Source organism: Phoxinus phoxinus, assembly GCF_949152265.1.
Source record: "Phoxinus phoxinus genome assembly, chromosome: 22".
Taxonomy (NCBI): Eukaryota; Metazoa; Chordata; class Actinopteri; order Cypriniformes; family Leuciscidae; genus Phoxinus; species Phoxinus phoxinus.
The window spans coordinates 13,858,189-13,877,914 of NC_136897.1; the positions used below are offsets into that span (position 1 = coordinate 13,858,189).

At 40.6% G+C, this 19,726-nt stretch overlaps 1 protein-coding gene across 5 annotated transcripts in view; it reads left to right on the plus strand.

Moving 5' to 3' along the window:
- LOC306990424 (uncharacterized protein) overlaps window positions 1-19,726 on the plus strand; it is a 142,070-nt gene that overhangs the window by 39,140 nt on the left and 83,204 nt on the right. For all 5 annotated transcript variants that reach the window (XR_013795869.1, XM_079597246.1, XM_079597245.1 and 2 more), the window contains exons 7-8: window positions 2,208-2,273; window positions 10,281-10,404. Coding sequence is in view for 4 of the 5 variants with exons in the window: in XM_079597246.1 (XP_079453372.1) it covers window positions 2,208-2,273; window positions 10,281-10,404 (190 nt within the window). In the remaining variant the exon portion in view is untranslated. The remainder of the gene's footprint in view (window positions 1-2,207; window positions 2,274-10,280; window positions 10,405-19,726) is intronic.

Consider the following 19,726-nt stretch of genomic DNA (forward strand, 5'->3'; position numbering starts at 1 on the left):
AGAGGCAGCATGTATTTTCCCTATTTATTTTATGTGCTCTTTATTAGTAAAAGGTTTAGCAGCTTTGAATAAGTGTAATACATGTTTATGCATAAGATTGTCTAGGTAGGATATATTCAAATAAATGCATAAAATCATAAAAAATAAAAGTACAGTTTTTAAAAATAAGAATCACATATAATTATTATAAACATTCCTCTGACTATAATATATGTACAAGATTCAGCAAAATATATTGATTTTCAGTGATAATCATATAAATAAATATAATAATAATAAGGCTTGTTTTTTAATTCAGTCACAGGGGACATGTCTTACTAAAATCAAAATAGTTTGTACTCTACATTGGTGTTATTATAGTCTTGAACTTTATCAATCTGTATTTCTCATTGCCTTCCTGTTTTTCTATCATTATCATTTTTTACCAGAGGCAATAATAGATGTTCCCATAAAAGGCTTGCAAACAACAACAGAAAGTATAATAAAGCCCAATTATGTTACACTTTTACAGTCTTTCACAGTCTTTTTGGTGAAAAAAAGAACTACCGGTACCAGCCGGTGCCACATGACCTCGGTCATTCTGAGATGTTTGTGTTCATTTCAGGGTTCGCTATAAAGAAGACTCTGTGAAGAATACTCTCATAAATGTGTCACAAACACGCTCCGCTGAAATGTCACTGAACCCCTTCAATTAGTCTGAGAAGAGCATCTCGTTCAGTTTTTGATCAACAAAAAAGGTTAATGAAGTCATTGGGACTGAGAAAGTAGTTAAAAGCTGCTCTCCGCTGAGGAGGTACATGCACAAACATCCTCTCTGGATATGAGCATTAAGTAGGTTTTGAATCCAAGTTATGTTCTGGGCCGCCATAAAATGCGGTGTTATTTATGTGTGAAATGTCAGCAGCACTGCCCCGAACAACAGTTTTAACATTTCACCTTTGGAATAATGGTGCAGAATAATGGAATAATGGTCGACCACTTTTTGTACTAGTCACCAATATGGCCGCCCATCTGTCTGTCTTTAAATGGGTCGTTATTAATTACCAGATGTTAGATGTAAATTAGCTCTCCCCCCACTTGTTTTTCATCTTTTTCTTTACTTTAATCAAATCTAAAGTTTTGGGGTACTTTTGAAAGACGTTGAAATATTTTTAACAAGCATAAATCAATTTATTTGATACATTTTCAAGCAAAATTGATTTGTTCTGTCCCCACTGGCATTGTGACTACTATAACGGTGTCCTCTATGTAAATGGTATTGCAAAACTAAATGCAGAATCCAAAATGCAAGGGTTTTGTTGGGATTTTTACTGGGAAAGAGCACTAAGGGCATCAGTGGTCATTACTGAGAAATGCCTTTGACACTTAACACGGCATCATTTGTTGCAATGCTCTGCATGCTCAGTCATGCAACTGAATGGAAAAAAGTCTTGTTATCAGCATTTAGACAGGTTTGGCTAACACACATCCAATCGATTCTCTCCTCATTGTGTTCAAGAGGCTTAGTCCTCGATCAATGTGCTTCCATGACAGATTGCGTTCTCTAACCAGTCAAGGACCACAGATCCACACAGCATTGTCCAGTATGATGGTGCAAGTCAAGGTTTCCACTTCCCTCTCTGTTTCCTTCTGTAGTTATTTCACACAGACAGCTACCGGTACATTTTTAGACCGACTGACTCAACATTTAACATTCAACATTATACGCAAGCGCCAAAATGCAAAACTTAAAGATTCTGAAAGGTCCCCTTTTTAATTTGTCCTCACTTTTGGGTGTGTATGTGAGACTGAAATTTTTTTTTTTTCAGAGTACGATTGTTATAGTTTTTATCAGTTAATTTCCTGCTATGTAACTTTTATGTTATCAAGCTCAACGCTTATCTAACTTTTCTTCAAAAAAGTGGACAACTTCATTTCAATCACACACGGTATCAAATATCCAAACCATCACATATTATACTAAAAATTCACTTTAAGGTTGATCTTTTTTCCAGAATCTGAAACATGTTTTAACATTGATGTTTGAAGTTTGCATAAGTTTCAATAGTCAAAAGTACAATGAACAATGACCCTTATGAAGATCTGGCTTTGTCCAACTTTGATTTGGAGCAATGGAAGATCTTGTTTGATTCGTCCTTGACAGCTCCTCATTAATATGAATTGTCATTATTGTAATGAGTGCTGATAACGAACTGTGTCTTCAACAGTGTGTCCATTGGAATCAGTTACGTCCTAGCTGGAAGTGAGGCCTACGCTGCACTTTTTCATACCAGGTGAGCTGCCTTAGGTTGTAATCTTTAATGTAACATTAATAAATGTTGAGAGCAGTCTTGCACACATGAACTGTTTTTGTTCAGTCAGATTAAATAAATGCACATGCTTTTCTTTGATTTATACTTTCTTTAAACAATAGGGCCTTTATTTCTTTATTTTCACGTTATCTCAAAGAAAGACACGGAGTCAATCATATTTTTTATTCTCTAGATGTTCAATTTCAAACCCATATTTTCTATTCTCTGCTTGTCAGTCAAATCATGGACTCAGCTTGAGTAATGTTTATAAATGCAGTTACAGCAGGGCTGGAAATTCTCTCATTATATCGTGCCTGTGAGGTGTTTGATCTCCTAATGCTTTTCCTCAGCAAAAACACAAGCACAAATTTTCTTCTATGTGATGTATTGTGAGAGAAACTAAACAACTTTTGATATCTGGAAAATTGTTGAATAAAACCCGTTTCATATTTATTTTGGCACCCAAATGACCAGGTGGCCAGTGTAAGCAGCATGGCTCATTGTGTGTGCGCGTGTGCGCACGCTCCTGGATCGACAATCTTGGGGAATGCAATAAGCATGCAATAAGCTACAATAATAATAAAAAATTGCAGAGACTCTCTTCTTTCTTTTATTATATTGTATGTCCAGATATTCATACAACTAAATATTCTGGGAGCCATGACACATTTTTGAAAATGATCAAAAATACTGATGGTGGCTGGTAACTTTTTTTTTTTTTTTACGCTGGCGGGGAAATAGTAAATGCAAGTTTGAATAAAAGTAGTAATTTCGTTGGGAAAAAAAATTAACTAACAAATCAAAATGAGGAGGGAGGGAAAGGGCTTTGAAAGAGGATGAGGGGCTGGCCAAGGGTTGGACAGAAGAGTAGATGATGGCGGGAGAAACCAGAGTGGCGATGACAGTTGGAGGAGATGAAGGCAGGAGCCGATATGACTGAGGCCAGTTGGAAGGTGGAGCCTGATGAAGCCATAGGCGTGGAGGGACAAAGCGCAGCTGAAGGCCAGGATGTCCATGGCACAGACGAAGCTGGAGTGATGAGGGAACTCGGTGGAGCAGTGAGGATGATGGCCCCAGGTGGCCCCGAGAGGGTTGAGCCGACTGGTTGATAGGGCCGAGGTGGAGTGACAGACTCAGCGGCCCAAGACGGAAACAGGGGATCCTCATGCCAAGGCGATGCTGGAGACTGGTATACCCAAGGCGGATCCATGTTGCTGGTTAAATCCAGCTGAGGAGGAGCCTAGGAGGACTGAGGGGAGCCAACAGAGGTGTGCCAAATTACTGACTGTCTTTGCTTGAGGAGGTGGGAGAGGGTGGCTGGGTAAGATCATTGGATACGCAGGAGACTTGGAGCTGGGTAGGACCATAGGGAACGTTAGATTACAGGAAATATCCTCTTCTAAATCCTCATAATATTTCCTAGAGGCCAGGCTAGTGCAGTGGTGGTGGGACTCCATTCCATGCCCTCATGCTCCACTAGCTCACCCACTGGGATGGACAATGTTTCCGGCTCATGCACCTGGTCAGACTTTCCGTTGGGCTGGTGCGATAATAGGCTCAGCCGCTGTCTCTGGCGTTGGCATTGCTTCAGGCTCGGGCTCCGTGTTTGTGGTCAGCTCTGGCATAGGCTCCATGCAGGGTGTGGTAGGCGGCTGGCTGGTCTCTGGATCCGGAGCGGGGCTGGTGATGTCCTTCTCTGTGGGACAGAATGGTGAATGCCAATCCATTGTTCACCAGCACCCACTCCACAAATGTGCAAAATTCCCAGAGGACCATCACCAGGCAGGAGTGCCTTTGATTGCTTGCTGAGGCTGGTGTAGTAAAAGACATAAAGCGAGCGATCTGAGGCACGCCAGATAAAAAAATCCGCAGGAGATTCAAATAAACTCATTATTAAATAATCGAACTCTCAGGAGATATCACAGAAAAACACAACTACGTAAACACAAACGAGACCGAACAATGAACAGAGGAAACTAAGGACTTAAATAACAGAGTAATCCACAGAACTAAGAACAGGTGAGGAACTAATGAATAACCATGGAAACTGTTTAGCTAACAGAACTCAGGCAAATCAGAACAGGGAAAAGAATTAAAATGAAACCAAAAATGTTACACTTCTCATGTTATGACGGTTAAAATTCTAAAATAAAAGTAGTTACTTATCACGTAGCCCTGATAACCGTTTTTAAAATGTTGCAGTTTTGTTGCTGCACTGCTTATTAGTTGTTGGTGAATATATTGAAATACTTTTGCCTTTTTAGTAAATGATAGTGATGAAGGGACAAGATATATACTGGGTGCATGAGAAAGGGGGTATGAGCTATAGCTTAATTTATGTTGTATTATTTGTATTTATTTATTTTAGAGAGAGTGGTATAGAAAGAGATTCCTAAAGTTAAACAGTGTATGAAGCCCCTGTCTTTTTGTTATTGTTGCATTAATACAAATGACCCATTCATTGAGTGATGAAAAAGATTTGAGAAACCGTATGTGCACATTAGTATTCAGTTTTATAACTGGAAGTAAACATGAAAAATGACATAAGCAGACACGGGATCCTCTCCAAACGCAGCATACGTTGTCATAATTCAATTAAAAGATGGTCATAATTACAACCTGTTCAAATGTGGCTGTTTTTCTTTTCAGTAAGTTTTGTTTCTAATGCCTTTTATCTTTTGTGAAATATAAATTAACAGAAAGAGAAATCAAATTGGCTTAATCAAGTTCAAAACTTCCTACACTGAAACGAAGATAGAAAAATAAGTAATTCTCAAATCCTTGGATTATTTCTAAAGGTCAGATAAGGGTCTTGAAAAATTATGATTGCATTTGGAACAATAAAAGTTTAACTACATTGTAAGAGGACCACAGGAAACACAATAAAATAATGAATAAAATGCATGATTAGACACCTTTAAGAAAATAATGGGAATATCATTAATATGAATCACTTAAAACTATGCTGTAAACAAGTATTTATGAGATACATACCATCCATCCTAGTCATAACTTTTTTATACATAAATGATCCTTGGATTCAAGCCACTGTTGCTGTATTCTTTGCCCTTGAGCTATTTGAACCTCTTAACCTGGCAGTTTTTCATTTTAATTAAAAAACACCACACTCTTTAAAAACAACCCACTAGAGACAAATTCAGTAGGAAAAAGGTTTATCATTCAGTGCTTTATGTGAGGAATGAAATCAATTTATCTTCTATATTTCTTGTACATTCAATTCCCCCACACATAAATAATGAATTAAAGTGTTTAAAGTTAAATTAATTACATATTGGTGCTTTGAGAAAGATGATCATCAGGATATAAATGATGCATTTACAGTCATCATGCTTTAGATGAACTTTTGAAAGGACTCTTGGGACCATAATTTATACTGGCAATAAAGTGAAGAAAAATCAGTTTGATGAGTACATTAGATGGTTCATGAAAGCTGTTTTTTTTTTCTTCACCTACCTCCCTATGCAAATTTGGTGCATTTTGATTGGTTCTCATGTGTCGTGTAACCAGTGACATTGCATAAATGACATATCTTTGACGTGCCATATTTTAAAATGCAAACAAATTGTAATTATCAGTGAAAAATTACTTGCATTTCATTCTTTCTTTTTTCAAATGGCTTTCAAAATCTTGAAAAAGTCAAACACAAATTGAATGATGCTTTTTGTTTTCTTGAAAGCCCATTGGTCACCAGTCACTTTTATTGAAAAGAGCAGCAGGAACATCTGCTTTTGGCATAGGTTTTGAATATCATGATAGTGAGTAAATGATGTTCCTTCATCATTTCATATCATCATATAGATCATATAGGGTTGCATCAAACTACATAAAATTGCATTATAATAAAATTTTAATGTCAGATAGCTCTCACGTTTTTATTTAGGGAGATGGAGCAGCTTCATTTTTGAGCATCAAAAGCAGTCTCCGTGTGCAGAGAATCATATTCTCATTCTGTTTTGTTTTTGCTCATGATGTCGGGATGGTAGGGTGGGCTTCTCCAGACTGAGGGAGTGGGATGTCACAGACAAATGTGTGCTGTCAGTACTCCCATCTGGGGCAGGATACTGTCATTCTGTATTTTTCACTCTTGCTTTCTTTCTGCATCATTCCTTTTTGTCTGTCTTTTTCTTCCCTCAGCAGCTTTAAGACTCATACCATAATAAGAAGCCACAATCTTTCAGGGGCACATCAGTGCCAAATCCACCCTAGCAAACGTGCTAATGAAGTTCTCAAAACTTCAGAGAACGCAGAGATGAAGTTTATCGATTATTCATTTGATCCTCTTTTTGTGGTATTAAGAAAACTATGGGCCGCAAAGGTGACTGACTGATGAAAATGGACTCGGTCAGCCAGAAAAAGGTAAAAGCCTAGAATCTTAAATATCAGAGGGCAATATCAATATGTCAGAAGCATTAGAAATTGATGTCCAGTTGGATACAATTTATAGTTTTTTTCTGATGTGAATTCCTCTTGCGGGCCGAACTCAAGTCTACGACTTGTCAATAGAGTAAATAGAAGTTCTGACTGATTGACATCTCTAATTGTGTTCAGTTCTCTGGGCGTTTTTGCTTACCTCAGATCACAGGTACACTCTAAAAAATAAAACATTGGGTCAACAAAAAAAAATATGTTAACGTTTTCCACTAGAATTTTTAAGTTATAACTGTTGGGATAATTACAATTTACTACTTAATTCAAAGCGATGTTTTGAGTATGGTGAATTACCTTTTAGTCCACAATAAAACGCATTTCTAAGTAACATGAACTTAATAATTGTCAACATGAATGCAAGTAATTAAGTTGATCCAACATAATGTTTTAAGTTAGGTGAAGAAGTTTTTTCCTACCGAAGCTTCGAAGCTCAAAAAATGGTATTCGGACCAGCCCTAATTTTAAATAACACAAATGAAATTACTGACTTTTATAAGGAATTATGTATATTTTTAAACAGCTTTCCAATCACTATTTATCTTTTTAGCACCATTTTTAAATTGTAATATATTTCTCTTTTAAACATACATGTAACATTCATATTTTAATATATTTCCCTTTCAAAACATTTAAATGAACTATAATATATATATAATAATATTAACATAAAAGAAGACGTTTGACATGCGTTATAACGAGTCATTAATGTCCTTTAAATTATATGTTTAATATAATAGAACAGAAGCTATATATTGTGAATTTAAACCTTTCTCGAGTCGTTTACCAGCGGCAGACGTCAGGAGGACTAGCCGAGGTAAAGGCTGTTCTAGGCGGGTTACATGAGCTCGAGCACCCGGTGATCCCCTGGGTCTCACACAACCCGAAAACGTCAGATCAAATTTTTTAAATAGGCGCTATCTTTATAAATAAACCACAGATTTGAGCTTTAAACAACCACATTCTCGACTGAACAACTCTTAAAACCACATTTCGTGACACAATAACAGTAGTATTTTTAAATTTCCCGCAGCACTTGCCTCTCCCAGAAGAAACGGATTTCGCCTCGGACGCGCGTCAATTTCGCTCCAAACGCATGCTTTTTACGCGCGTCCATTTCACTTTGGACGCTTGAATGCATTCAAAATGTTCAAGCGTCAAATTAGACGCGGCAGGCGCGAATTTGACGCGCTATTCGCGCCCGGTGTATACTATAAACACTCAACTCAAATTTCAGAATAAGGACTTCGAGATTTCGGTATTCGGTTACTATACAGTAGGCTATCACCAACAGAATCCTGAGCGAATGCAAATGTGCAATTAAACATAAAATTACTAACCATTCACCAGATTGAGTTTCAACTGTGTGGTCCCACTCGTCGTCTGGCATTGAACATGCATGCGCGTGGAAACTGTGGGCCGTTTACACGTCATCAAATTGTATTTTACATTAACAGAACTTAAAATTAAATTATTTTTGATTAACTGAAAATGTTAAACTCTGACAAGTCATGATAGTATATTTAATCAATAGGCATAATTTGCGTGTCATCCAAGCTCAATAAAATAACAATTACAAGTAAAAAGTCTAACAGTATCTCAGAACTTGATTTTTTATTTCACAACAATATATATATTTAAGTAATGACTAAAGGTCCTCTGAATTAGTTTTTAGAGTGTACCTGAGATACCACAGACATAAGATATATACGAATGCCTGTACATTTAAAGAACATCTGTGCCACATTTGTGTGTGATTATTTGTGCTATTTCACATAATTTTTTGTTTTTTTCTGGTCTTTATTTCATGCAAATAAACAGCTCTAATATTGGGGGCAACTATTTATTTTTTTATCTTATATGAAAAAATAAAAATACATTTATTATTTTGTTATATTATATTAACAATAATTTTAAATTGTGAATGTTTTTTTTGTAGTATATTGTTAATCACCTAAATTATTTTTTCTTTAGAATGTCTAACAATCATTAAAAAAATAGAAAAATATGTAAGCATATAAGATTAAGTATAAGAATTGATGGTGATCAGCAGAAAATAGATTTGTGTCCACTGCAGAATTTCTGTGTAGTTGCACTTATTCCCACAAAAGTAATTTATTTTGCAACACCCCAGTAAATACTTAACCTGAAAATTATCCACTCAAAGCGGCATGCACCACATCGATGGCTGAATGCTTCATTAAGAACACATCATAGGCAGATGCAAGATAGAGAGAGAGAGAGAGAGAGAGAGAGAGAGAGAGAGAGAGAGAGAGAGAGAGAGAGAGAGAGAGAGATGCAAGATAGAGAGAGAGAGAGAGAGAGAGAGAGAGAGAGAGAGAGAGAGAGAGAGAGAAGAGAGAGAGAGAGAGAGAGAGAGAGAGAGAGAGAGAGAGAGAGAGAGAGAGAGAGAGAGAGAGAGAGAGAGAGAGCACGAATGTGTAAAGTGATCCTGCAAGGACAAATCAATAGGTTATTTCAGCCCTCGTAGAGTATTCACAGTTCTCTTAATCCATTATAAAACCCATATTTATCTGTGGGATATGGTGGTCTTGCTGAATTGAGTTCATAAATAAGTTTGCTTTGCTTTGGGACAATATAATTTGACCTCTGTCCACAAACATAGATAATAATGTTATAAGACGACTGGTGCAAAACTCTCAAAATACTTAATAAAGTAGCTGAGGCCCTTGGCGCCATAGTTATCCCTCGTCATAGCAAAAAATGTATTCTATTATTGAAGCTAGGAAGATATTATGCAACTGGAAATGTCCCAAAACCCTACTTTAGATTTAAGATTGTATTGATGAAACAATTGAGAGTTCATCATATGAAATCATGCTGGGAAGATTTTGAGGAAATGAGGAAATAAAAAGAACGTAATCATTTTTGGCTGCATAAAAATGGAACGGTTATGTAAAACTGTATCTATATGCTAACACTTTTATTTTGATGGTCCCCCAACAGATATTCTACGGACTATAAGTAATTTTGCAACTAGATCAGCTTATTTTACTAACCTGAACAGTCTACAGGGGGAATGGGGACATTATTTTTTGGGGTGAACTATCCCTTTAAGAAATACTGTAGTCTTGCATTTGAGTTCCTGTCCCATGCCCTTGAGTTCCCTTTGTGATCATGCATATGTTTCTTGACAGTGTTAGTCTTCTGAGCATATTTTTCCAATGAAAGAATAATAGAAGCATTTGTGAAGTTCACTGTATCATGGAGCAATGGATCAGACAGCACTCTCATCAGATAGAGACAGACACTTCAAAACAATTACCTGCCCCCTGTTGTTTTCTTTAGAGAGGAGAAATGTGTTCTCCTCATTCAGGATGTGATTTAGAGAGGCCAAGTCTATGTTTTGCAGGGAAATTGTAAAGAATACTTGTCTCACAATTGTATTGTGCTGTTGTCATTTCCTCTCACTGCAGTCTGTAATTTTTGAGAGGTGGCGTTTCGTATTATTTGGAGTTACTGAAGCTGTAATTTAAAACAATGGGGGACAAGATGACTGTTTGCCTGATTTTTCTTCTGCAGTCATGTCTACGTGATCCCTGCATTTACATGGACGCTCTCATTGGGTATTATCCTGGCCCAGGTCATCATTCAGCCCATCACGTCACTGCTGACGCTCCTCAAAGGAATCCTGCTGGTTATTACCGTAAGTCGTTTTTTTAGCCTTTTATTTAGCTTTCTTGTGAAAGCTACATATGTTTCTATAGCTACATATGAAACAACTTTTGATATAAAATGTTGTTTTGTTTTTTGTGCTCACTTTTATTGCACTTATTCTTTTGTGTGAGTAACAGGTTAATGATATCTGGAAATCGTTATTTATATAAATTTGTATTCATTGGTTTATAGATTTATCAGTTGATTCATACATTTCTTAATTGATTTCTCAATTATTGTGTGTCACATTTGGGCAACCATAAAAATAAAGTGACAATCATAACTCTTGTTATATGATATTCACATGCATACATCTATGCTACTGTTCAACAGTTTCAAAAGTCTCTCTTGATCAAAAATACATAACTTCAATATTGTGAAATATAATTGCATTGCAATTTACGAATTACAATAAATTGTATTATATTTTAAAATGTAATTTATTGATGTGTGAAGGCAAAGCTGAATTTTCATTACTCCAGTCTTCGGTGTCACATGATCATTCAGAAATCATTCTCATAAAATAAATCATTTATTGTTAATATTATTATCAATCTTGAAAACAGTGTATTAAGTATTCACATATTTTAATTAATTTTTTTAATTTTTTCTGTTATTTATATCGGTAATTATGCCCACAGAATGAGTGCCTTATTAAACTGTGAAGGATCCACAAAGGACAAAAGTTAATAAACTGAATTTTGCTTTTTGAAGAGCTGTTTCTGTGTATACAGTATGTGTGTGCGAGACGTTGCATGTTCTTTCACTCCAATAAGTCCAGAGGAGAGCGTCACATTTAATATACTGACTCTGATCTGTGAGTGACACCTCACACTTCAAGAGGTGTCATTCAAATGTAGAACTGCAATAAATGGGTGCATTGAAGTGTCTTGGAGGGCAGGAAGAGAGGGATTATTCAAACAGGAATTTTTTTTTTTATTACGTATCATTATATACGTATCATTTTTAATACTTAAAAATTTAAATACTTTAATACTATTTTACCTTTTCAGTGAAATGTCTTGAGAGTTCTCCACCAGGGATCTGTTGTCCTTAAAGGCATACGGTAGTTCACCCAAAAATGAAAATTAGCACATGATTTACTCACCCTGAAGCCATCCTAGGTGCATATGACATTCTTCTTTCAGACGAATACAATCGGAGTTATATTAAAAAATGTCCTGGTTCTTCCAAGCTTGATCATGAGAGTGAATGGCTGTTTGACTTTGGATGTCCATTAAGCGCATCTATTCATGATTAAAGTGCTCGATGCGGATCTGCGGGGGTTAATAAAGGTCTTCTGAAGTGTGTTTGTGTAAAAAAAATATCCATATTTAAAACTTTATCGACTAAAATAACTAGCTTCCATACGCGCTCAAAACTGCGCTCAAAGCGTCACATTGTTTAAATTTCAGTAACTGAAATCACACTGAAATTACTCTAAATCACACACATAAGCTCTCTTGTACGGATGCTAATCTGATGGTATATATAAATATTATATAATTGTTGGATAATACTTTTTGAAAACATTATCATTTCCATGCAGCCAAACAGATTGTTACTTCTGATTTTCAGAGAACCTTTTACAGTTTTGGACTGCAATTGGTCCGTGGGCATCTCATTTGGGTCAAATTCAACCTAAACTCATCCTTTTACTCTTTAAGCTATGCTGCCAGGCTGGCGCTACACTGCAATGCTTTGTATAATCACAGCAAGCTATTCATCAAGTGCCACGACTGCCCCCAGGCTCTGGTCAGTAAGCTAGCTGACAGTAATTCTCAACCCCGTCTCATCAGTGGTCAAATTCCAGCCCATAAATCACACTTGCTGATGTATTATCCCTGTTTGAAATGTCCATGCTTATCTATAATTTGGGCGGTTATCATTTATGAGTTAGTGTTTTATGGTGCGTGGACGGCCCCTCCTGCATCACGCTGTGAATCATGCCACCTAGACGCAGCAGAAGAGCCCCTGATGAGATATCATCTGTGACTGGCTCTTACGTTTAACAGCGGGCGACATATTTTCATGACACTCCCAATGCTACAGTGATCCATGAAATGCCCTCCACCAAATCTCCAGTTAAAGTGGGTGTAATTTAACGCTTTACTATAAAGTAGCAGATAATTGCTCTCCTTCTGCTCAAATGAGGCCAGGAACGATCACGTCTCTTATGTGGAGGGGTTGATTGTGTGCTAATTGTGGGGTGTGGCTGAATTATGCCATTGGCCAGTGATGTTTGATAGCAGAATATTGGCCTACCTGTTCAAATGCTCCATAGTGTTGGAATGACACTATTAGTTTTGGCCTGATTATGTGACCAGTTTGGGTGTACTGTTGGTAATCTCGATGGTAATTGCGTAGCTGGTGGATGTACAGTACAGCATGTGGCCATCTTTGATACATTGACACTCATTTTTCTTTTTCCTGGATTTATTAATGTATTCAAAAATAAATGTAATATGTAATTTCTGCATACAGTGACTTTACTGTAACATTCTAGAGTTCAGTTTGAATGAATGACCACACCAGTTGACTTTCTTGTCAGTATATTAGGTAACACTTTATTTTGAAGGTCTACTTTCTGCAAATTATTAGTAACTTTGAAGTGGACTTCACAGGGTTTTTCGCTATCATAAGTGAGATTTCAATCCGAAAGGAGCGTACGTGTTCTTTTCAAAGCGCACTGCTACATAGACACATCGATACCTCACTTCACGAGAAATTAACAGTTAATATGTACACATTCACATGTATTCAGGTTATTTTTAAGTAAAAGGTTGCACCACATGACATTTTTATTTTTAACTTTTCATGAAAATGGTGTTTGTTTTTCAAAACCATATGAAACCAACATTCAAAGAGTACATTTCTAAGAACTTGGCAGATCTTTAAAAGATTTTTATTTTTCTTTATCATGAAACCTTTTGTTTCTCATTAACCCTTTTGCTTCCTTGGCATTATGTCCTGGAGCCAATTATCTGAGCCGATATATAATGACAACCTCTGCCAGTAAGGGCTAACCATGGAAGTTAATCAGCCAAATTTTGACCCTATGGCCTTGACTATTAAGATTTCCCATGGTTCCTTTCTGTGGGGGTCAGCAGTGATGTTAAATAGTTTTAGAAAGTGTGTGCCAAGTTTCCATTGCAATATGAATAAAAGTTAAAAAGCAGACCGGCAGTAATTAAGAACAGGTGTAGCGTGCGTGTGTTGGGATTGTGGGCAGTACGCTGGAGGATGTCAGATGCTGTTCCCTAATTGCCACTAGCTGAGGATTTATTGTTAATGTTGGACCAACCTCCTTTAACTCCTGAGAGAGAATCGTAACCTGAAATATAGATTCATTAAGGATGCATATGGCACGCCTTTCAAATGGGCCCATGAAATATTTCATCTGGAAGACAATTCCTGGCTGGCGAACGAACAATTGTTGTTAAAATGATTCATAGTGCTAGACTAGAATCAGTATTTGGAGAGCATTACATATTTTAGCTGTATGGCGCTTTTACCATCAGTTTGATGGTACCATCAGCGAGTTTGGTCTCGCTACATCTCTTTGTGGAAGATCTTCATTATATGTAGGCTATAATATGTATAAGCATCATCATCACAACAAAAAGCTGAAGAAAAGTCCACCGGTTTGAAGGCCAGGCCTCTGTGGCACTCTCGCAAATGGCATTTTGCCGGCTTGTGTTGGCTGATGGGATATAACCATTACCTCTAATCAGTTTGCCTCTGTGGTGGGGTTTCTGACACAAAGAGTGCTGGGAAGGCATGGTGGATTTTGCACAGGCTCTGCCTTTTTCAGGTCACTGATTCTTTGCGTCAACATTCGTGTCAGGGGCATTAGGAAACAAAGCTAAAAGCATGTGGCATTGCAGGGCTGTGTGAGTCTGTCGGGCTATCACACTCCACTGGCTCACGATCCATTAATACCTTCACTCTCCCTAATGATCATTTGGGTGAGACGCCTTAAGGATTGTCGCATACACTCAGACATGATACATTTTACTACAGTAGCTCCTCCTTCCATCTCCTCAAATGGAAACATTATTTACAGTTTGCTTCTGAAGGGCTGTTGAATATTGACCTTGTCTAGTTTGTTGTGGCACAGCTAAGTAGTTACAAATAATTAGTAGATGAGTTTTGAACATTAATATGACATATCATTTATAACAACAAAATCAGAAAATCCATATATGTTATAAATGATTGTTGCTATAAATTATATATATATATATATATATATATATATATATATATATATATATATATATATATATACAGTATATATATATATACATCACAAACTTCCATACTAACAACCAATCAGTCATTTTATTAATCTAAGTTTCGCTAATCTTACAGATGTGCATATTTAATAGGGCTGTAACGATTAATCGCGATTAATCGAAATCCAAAATAAAAGTTTGTGTTTACATAATATATGTGTGTGTATTGTGTATAATTATTTTGTATATATAAATACACACACATGTATATATTTAATAAAAATGTGTTATTTATATATAAAATAGTTATATGTATATATAATATAAATCATATAAAAATATATATGCAGTATATAAATGCAAATATTTCTCAAATATATACATGCATGTGTGTGTATTTATATATACAAAATAATTATACACAATATACACACATATATTATGTAAACACAAACTTTTATTTTGGATTTCGATTAATCGCGATTAATCGTTACAGCCCTAATATTTAACCTTAAAGGAGAACTCTGGCGCAAAATGAACCTTTGGTCTAATTACACATTGTTACCTAGTCAACCAATATCTGAGATTTGTTTTCATGATTATCGAATGTAAATAGTTTTATCTCTAAAAACAGTTTAACCTATAACGCTAGTATATAGGGCATTGAGTAATGACAAATAAAAATCGCTTGTTAATACCACTAACAAGGCTCAAAATAGCCCCACACTAACACGGTAGCATAATGAGGGTCCCTACCTTCAAACCGAAGCATTGAGAACTTTGACAGTGTCCAGACAGTTTAATAAGAAGATATTTTATACATAGTCAACTTCGCGTATACAGGCAGAAGCTATCTTTGAAAAACAGTCTCTATCAGTCAATCTCCGAACACCGATCCAAATGCGCTGAACTGTGTAGAATCTCATATGGTCGCTTTACATTGTTTATTACAATACATTTGCACACCCACATTGCAAACACATAGTGCCACATTATCCAAAAAAAACAAATTAATTATGTGTTTTATCTGAGTCTAGAAGGTAGGCAAAGAAGTGTAATGGGTAGTAAATTCCATAATTTAGGAGCATTAACACTAAATGGCATTCCACCTACAGTCGACAACCGAAAACGAGGCATGGACAAAAGACCAAGTTCAGATGATCTAAGGGACCGGTCAGGGCAGAGTAGATCAGACTGATATGGGGGTGCAATACCATTTAATGCCTTAAATGTTAGAAGTAATATCTTAAAGTGAATACGTGATGCCAAAGGGGTATCCAGTGAAGATCATATAGTAGGAGTAATGTGAGCAGAACACCTGGTGGAGGTGAGAACTCTTGCTGCTGAGTTTTAAATATACTGTAATCCTGCAATAAGTTTTTTTGGGACAGATTACAGACAGATGAAGAAGGCTTAACATGAACCCCATCAATATCAAATGACATCCTTTTGACGGAGGTAGCAGAGCCAATCATCAATATTTCAGCTAAAATCTGGGGCTCGGAGGACAGGCTCGGATGTGAGGGCTTCCTTGATCCTTTGGAAGGCCTCTTCCGATGCTGACGACCACTGCACCTTCTCTGGCTGCCCCTTCCTGGTCAGATCTGTCAGGGAGGCGGCTGAGGAGGAGAAGTTAGGGATGAAGCAGCGATAATACCCCGCCAACCCCAAGAAGGCTCGTACCTGGGTTTTCGTCGTCGGTCTCGGCGCGGAGCGTACGGCTTCCACCTTTTTCTCCTGTGGGCGAATCAGTCCTCGGCCCACTTGGAACCCCAGGTACTTTGCCTCTGAGAGTGCAAGGTGGCACTTGCGGGGGTTGGCGGTGAGTCCAGCCCTCCGGAGTTCGGAAAGCACCCTCCGCAATCTCTCTAGATGATCCTCCCACGAAACGGAGTGGACCACCACGTCGTCCAGGTAGGCCGCAGCATACGCTTGATGGGGGCTGTAAGAGGATGTCCATCATACGCTGGAACGTGGCGGGTGCCCCGTGGAGGCCGAAGGGAAGGGTCCGGTATTGCCAGTGGCCACTAGGGGTGGAAAAAGCAGTTTTAGGTTTGGCACTTTCTGAAAGGGGTACCTGCCAATAACCCCTTTGTGAGGTCCAGCGTTGAGATGTACCGGGCCCTTCCCAACCGATCCAGAAGCTCATCCACCCGCGGCATGGGGTAGCCGTCAAACTGAGAGACTTCATTCAGGCGGCGATAGTCGTTGCAGAAACGGAGGGTGCCATCCGGTTTCGGGACCAGGACGATTGGACTGGACCATGGGCTGCGTGAATGCTTGATCACCCCTAACTTCAGGATCTGGTGTATTTCCTCCTCGATAGCTCGCTGACGAGTCTCAGGGACCTGATAGGGCCGTTGCCTGACGATGACTCCGGGAGGCGTCTGGATATCATGCTGGATGACGTTGGTCTGCCCAGGAACAGGGGAGAACACATCAGAGAACTGACCGATCAGGTGCTGCAGCTCTCCCTTCTGGGCGGTCGAGAGGTGGGGATTGGTGTCTACCACTACGGCTTCTGTAGAGGCGAGAGCGACGAGCTGCTCCCTAGTCCCAACCCACTTTTTTAGCCAGTTGACGTGGTACAGCTGCTCCGTTCTTCGCCGGCCTGGTTGGCGGATTCGATAAGTCACCGGGCCGATCTTCTCCAGCACTGTGTACGGCCCTTGCCAGGTAGCAAGGAATTTGCATGCGGCTGTGGGGACTAGGACCATGACCCGATCGCCGGGACGGAATTCCCATGGCTGGGTCGCCCGGTTGTAGTGGCGCTGTTGAGCCTGCTGCGCTTTGCTTAGGTGTTCCCGGACTAATGGCATGACCCGGTCAATCCTTTCCCTCATCTCCCTTACGTGCTCGATGACTGAACGATGAACTGCCGGCTGCTGCTCCCAGGCTTCCTTCGCCACATCCAGGAGGCCCCGTGGTTGTCGACCAAAGAGGAGCTGGAACGGGGTGAAGCCAGTTGAGGCTTGGGGAACCTCACGGATGCCGAAGAGGACGTAGGGGATCATGAGGTCCCAGTCACGCCTGTCTTCAGCCACGACCCGTCTTAGGATCTGCTTCAGAGTCTGGTTAAAACGTTCGACCAGACCATCCGTTTGTGGGTGGTAGACCGTGGTCCTCAACTGCTTCACCTTCAGCAGCCGGCAGAGGTCAGCCATTAGCCGGGACATAAAGGGAGTTCCCTGATCAGTCAGGATCTCCGCTGGGATTCCAACTCGGCTAGACAACAGGAAGAGCTCTTGAGCGATGGTTTTTGCTGTAGCCTTCCGCAGGGGGATCACCTCTGGGTACCGGGTGGCATAGTCGACGATCACCAGGATGTGTTCATGTCCCCGGGCAGACTTAGGCAACGGGCCCACAAGGTCCATCCCGATGCGCTCGAAGGGCACCTCGATGATGGGTAGCGGTATCAGCGGGCTGGGGGAGGCTTCCTGGGTGACGTTACCTGGCAGGTGGGGCAGGCCTGGCAGAACAATTTCACCTTGGCGTCCATTCTGTTGGACCGTGTTGGCCGGCCCGAGATCTCCTGCCATGGGGTGCGAGTGTGCCAACTCCAGCACGGTCTCCGTCTTCGTTCGAGGCACCACCAGCAGTAATTGATCCTCCCCCCTCCGCTGTGCGACAAAGTATAGCAGGCCCTTCTGAACCCGCAAATGCGGGAGAGGATGGGGCCCAGGCTGAACTTCTTTTCCGTCCAGGATCCGAACCTTGGCCCAACAATGCTTCAGCCGGTCGTCCTCCCGTTGTTCCCGGCCAAATGAGCCCCCTCCTGTCACCTGCTGGAACACATCAAGGAAAAGATTAGGATTTTGAGAGGGGGACTCACCATCTCTCCCGCTATCTGAGGCCAGAAGGACGGGCCGTTGATGATGCTGCTTCGTGGGCACCCGTTTACGACGGCTGCTCCCCGGGTTGGCAGGCTGGGTGAGAGAAGCTAGGAGGCAGTCAAACCCGGGCCAGTCTCGGCCGATCAACACCGGTACCGGGAGGTCTTTCATTACTCCAACCTCCACTGGCCAGGATCCTGGAGCGGCGACGATGGTCACTCAGCGGGCTTGGACGTGCCGAGTGTCTCCATGGACACAGGTGATTGGCAGGAACGACTTGTATTCAGTGCGAGGGGCAAGGACGTGAGACTGGACCAGGCTGACGGTGCTGCCAAAATCCAGAACGGCCCGGAACCGTTTAACCTTTACCTCCGCTTCAGGGGCCCCAGCGGGAAGTTCATGGTGCACGATGCAGCTGGTCAGCCAGGTTCGAGTAGGAGGTGTTGGCGGCTCCGTTGGCATGGGCTCATCCCGTGGGTAGGGGACTGCCGGCCTGCTTTGGTGTCGCGGGATGCCCTCCGGTGAGCGTCGCTCCTGGCCCACCCTCCGGGGAAACGGTGGTGCTCTCTCCCCAGCGTCCCGTTGTTGGGCCGCATCCGCCAGTTCTATGGCCCCTACGAGCTCGATCATCGTGGTCTGATTTCTCATGTCGACCGCCTGGTGGGGAAGAGCCCGGAGGAGACAGTCGATGACCACGCGCTCCGCTTCCTGGGCGGCCGAGAGGGATCCGTCCAGCAACCAGTGATGCGCAAGCCGCGTGAGCTCGGCAGCTTGAGCATGGGCGGGCAGTTGAGACTTGTACTCCCACTCGTGAAACTGCAGGTAGAGGATAAGCCCAAGGGCAAGAATTTCCCATTTTACTTCGCGTACTGGGCAGCGGTAGCGGTGGGGAGAGCGAAGTACGTTTGCTGAGCTTCACCGGTCAGTAGGGGGGCCAGAGCCCGTGTCCAGTCACCCTCAGGCCACCTCTCCATGGTTGCTGTGTTCTCGAACACCTGCAGGAATGCTTCCACGTCGTCATGAGGGGTCATTTTTGGGAGCAGCTTGGTTGCTTGTGCCTGGGCATCTGGTCGCGGAACGCGTGGGGCGGCGGCGGCCTGGAGAGCTACGAGCTCCTGCTCGGTCTGTCCTTGCCGAGTGGCCAGGTGTTCCACTATCTGTTGTTGGCGGATGCTGACCTCGGTGAGATGCTTTAGGAGTTCTTCCATATCGGGGAAAGGGAAGAGAGCGCACCTGTGAC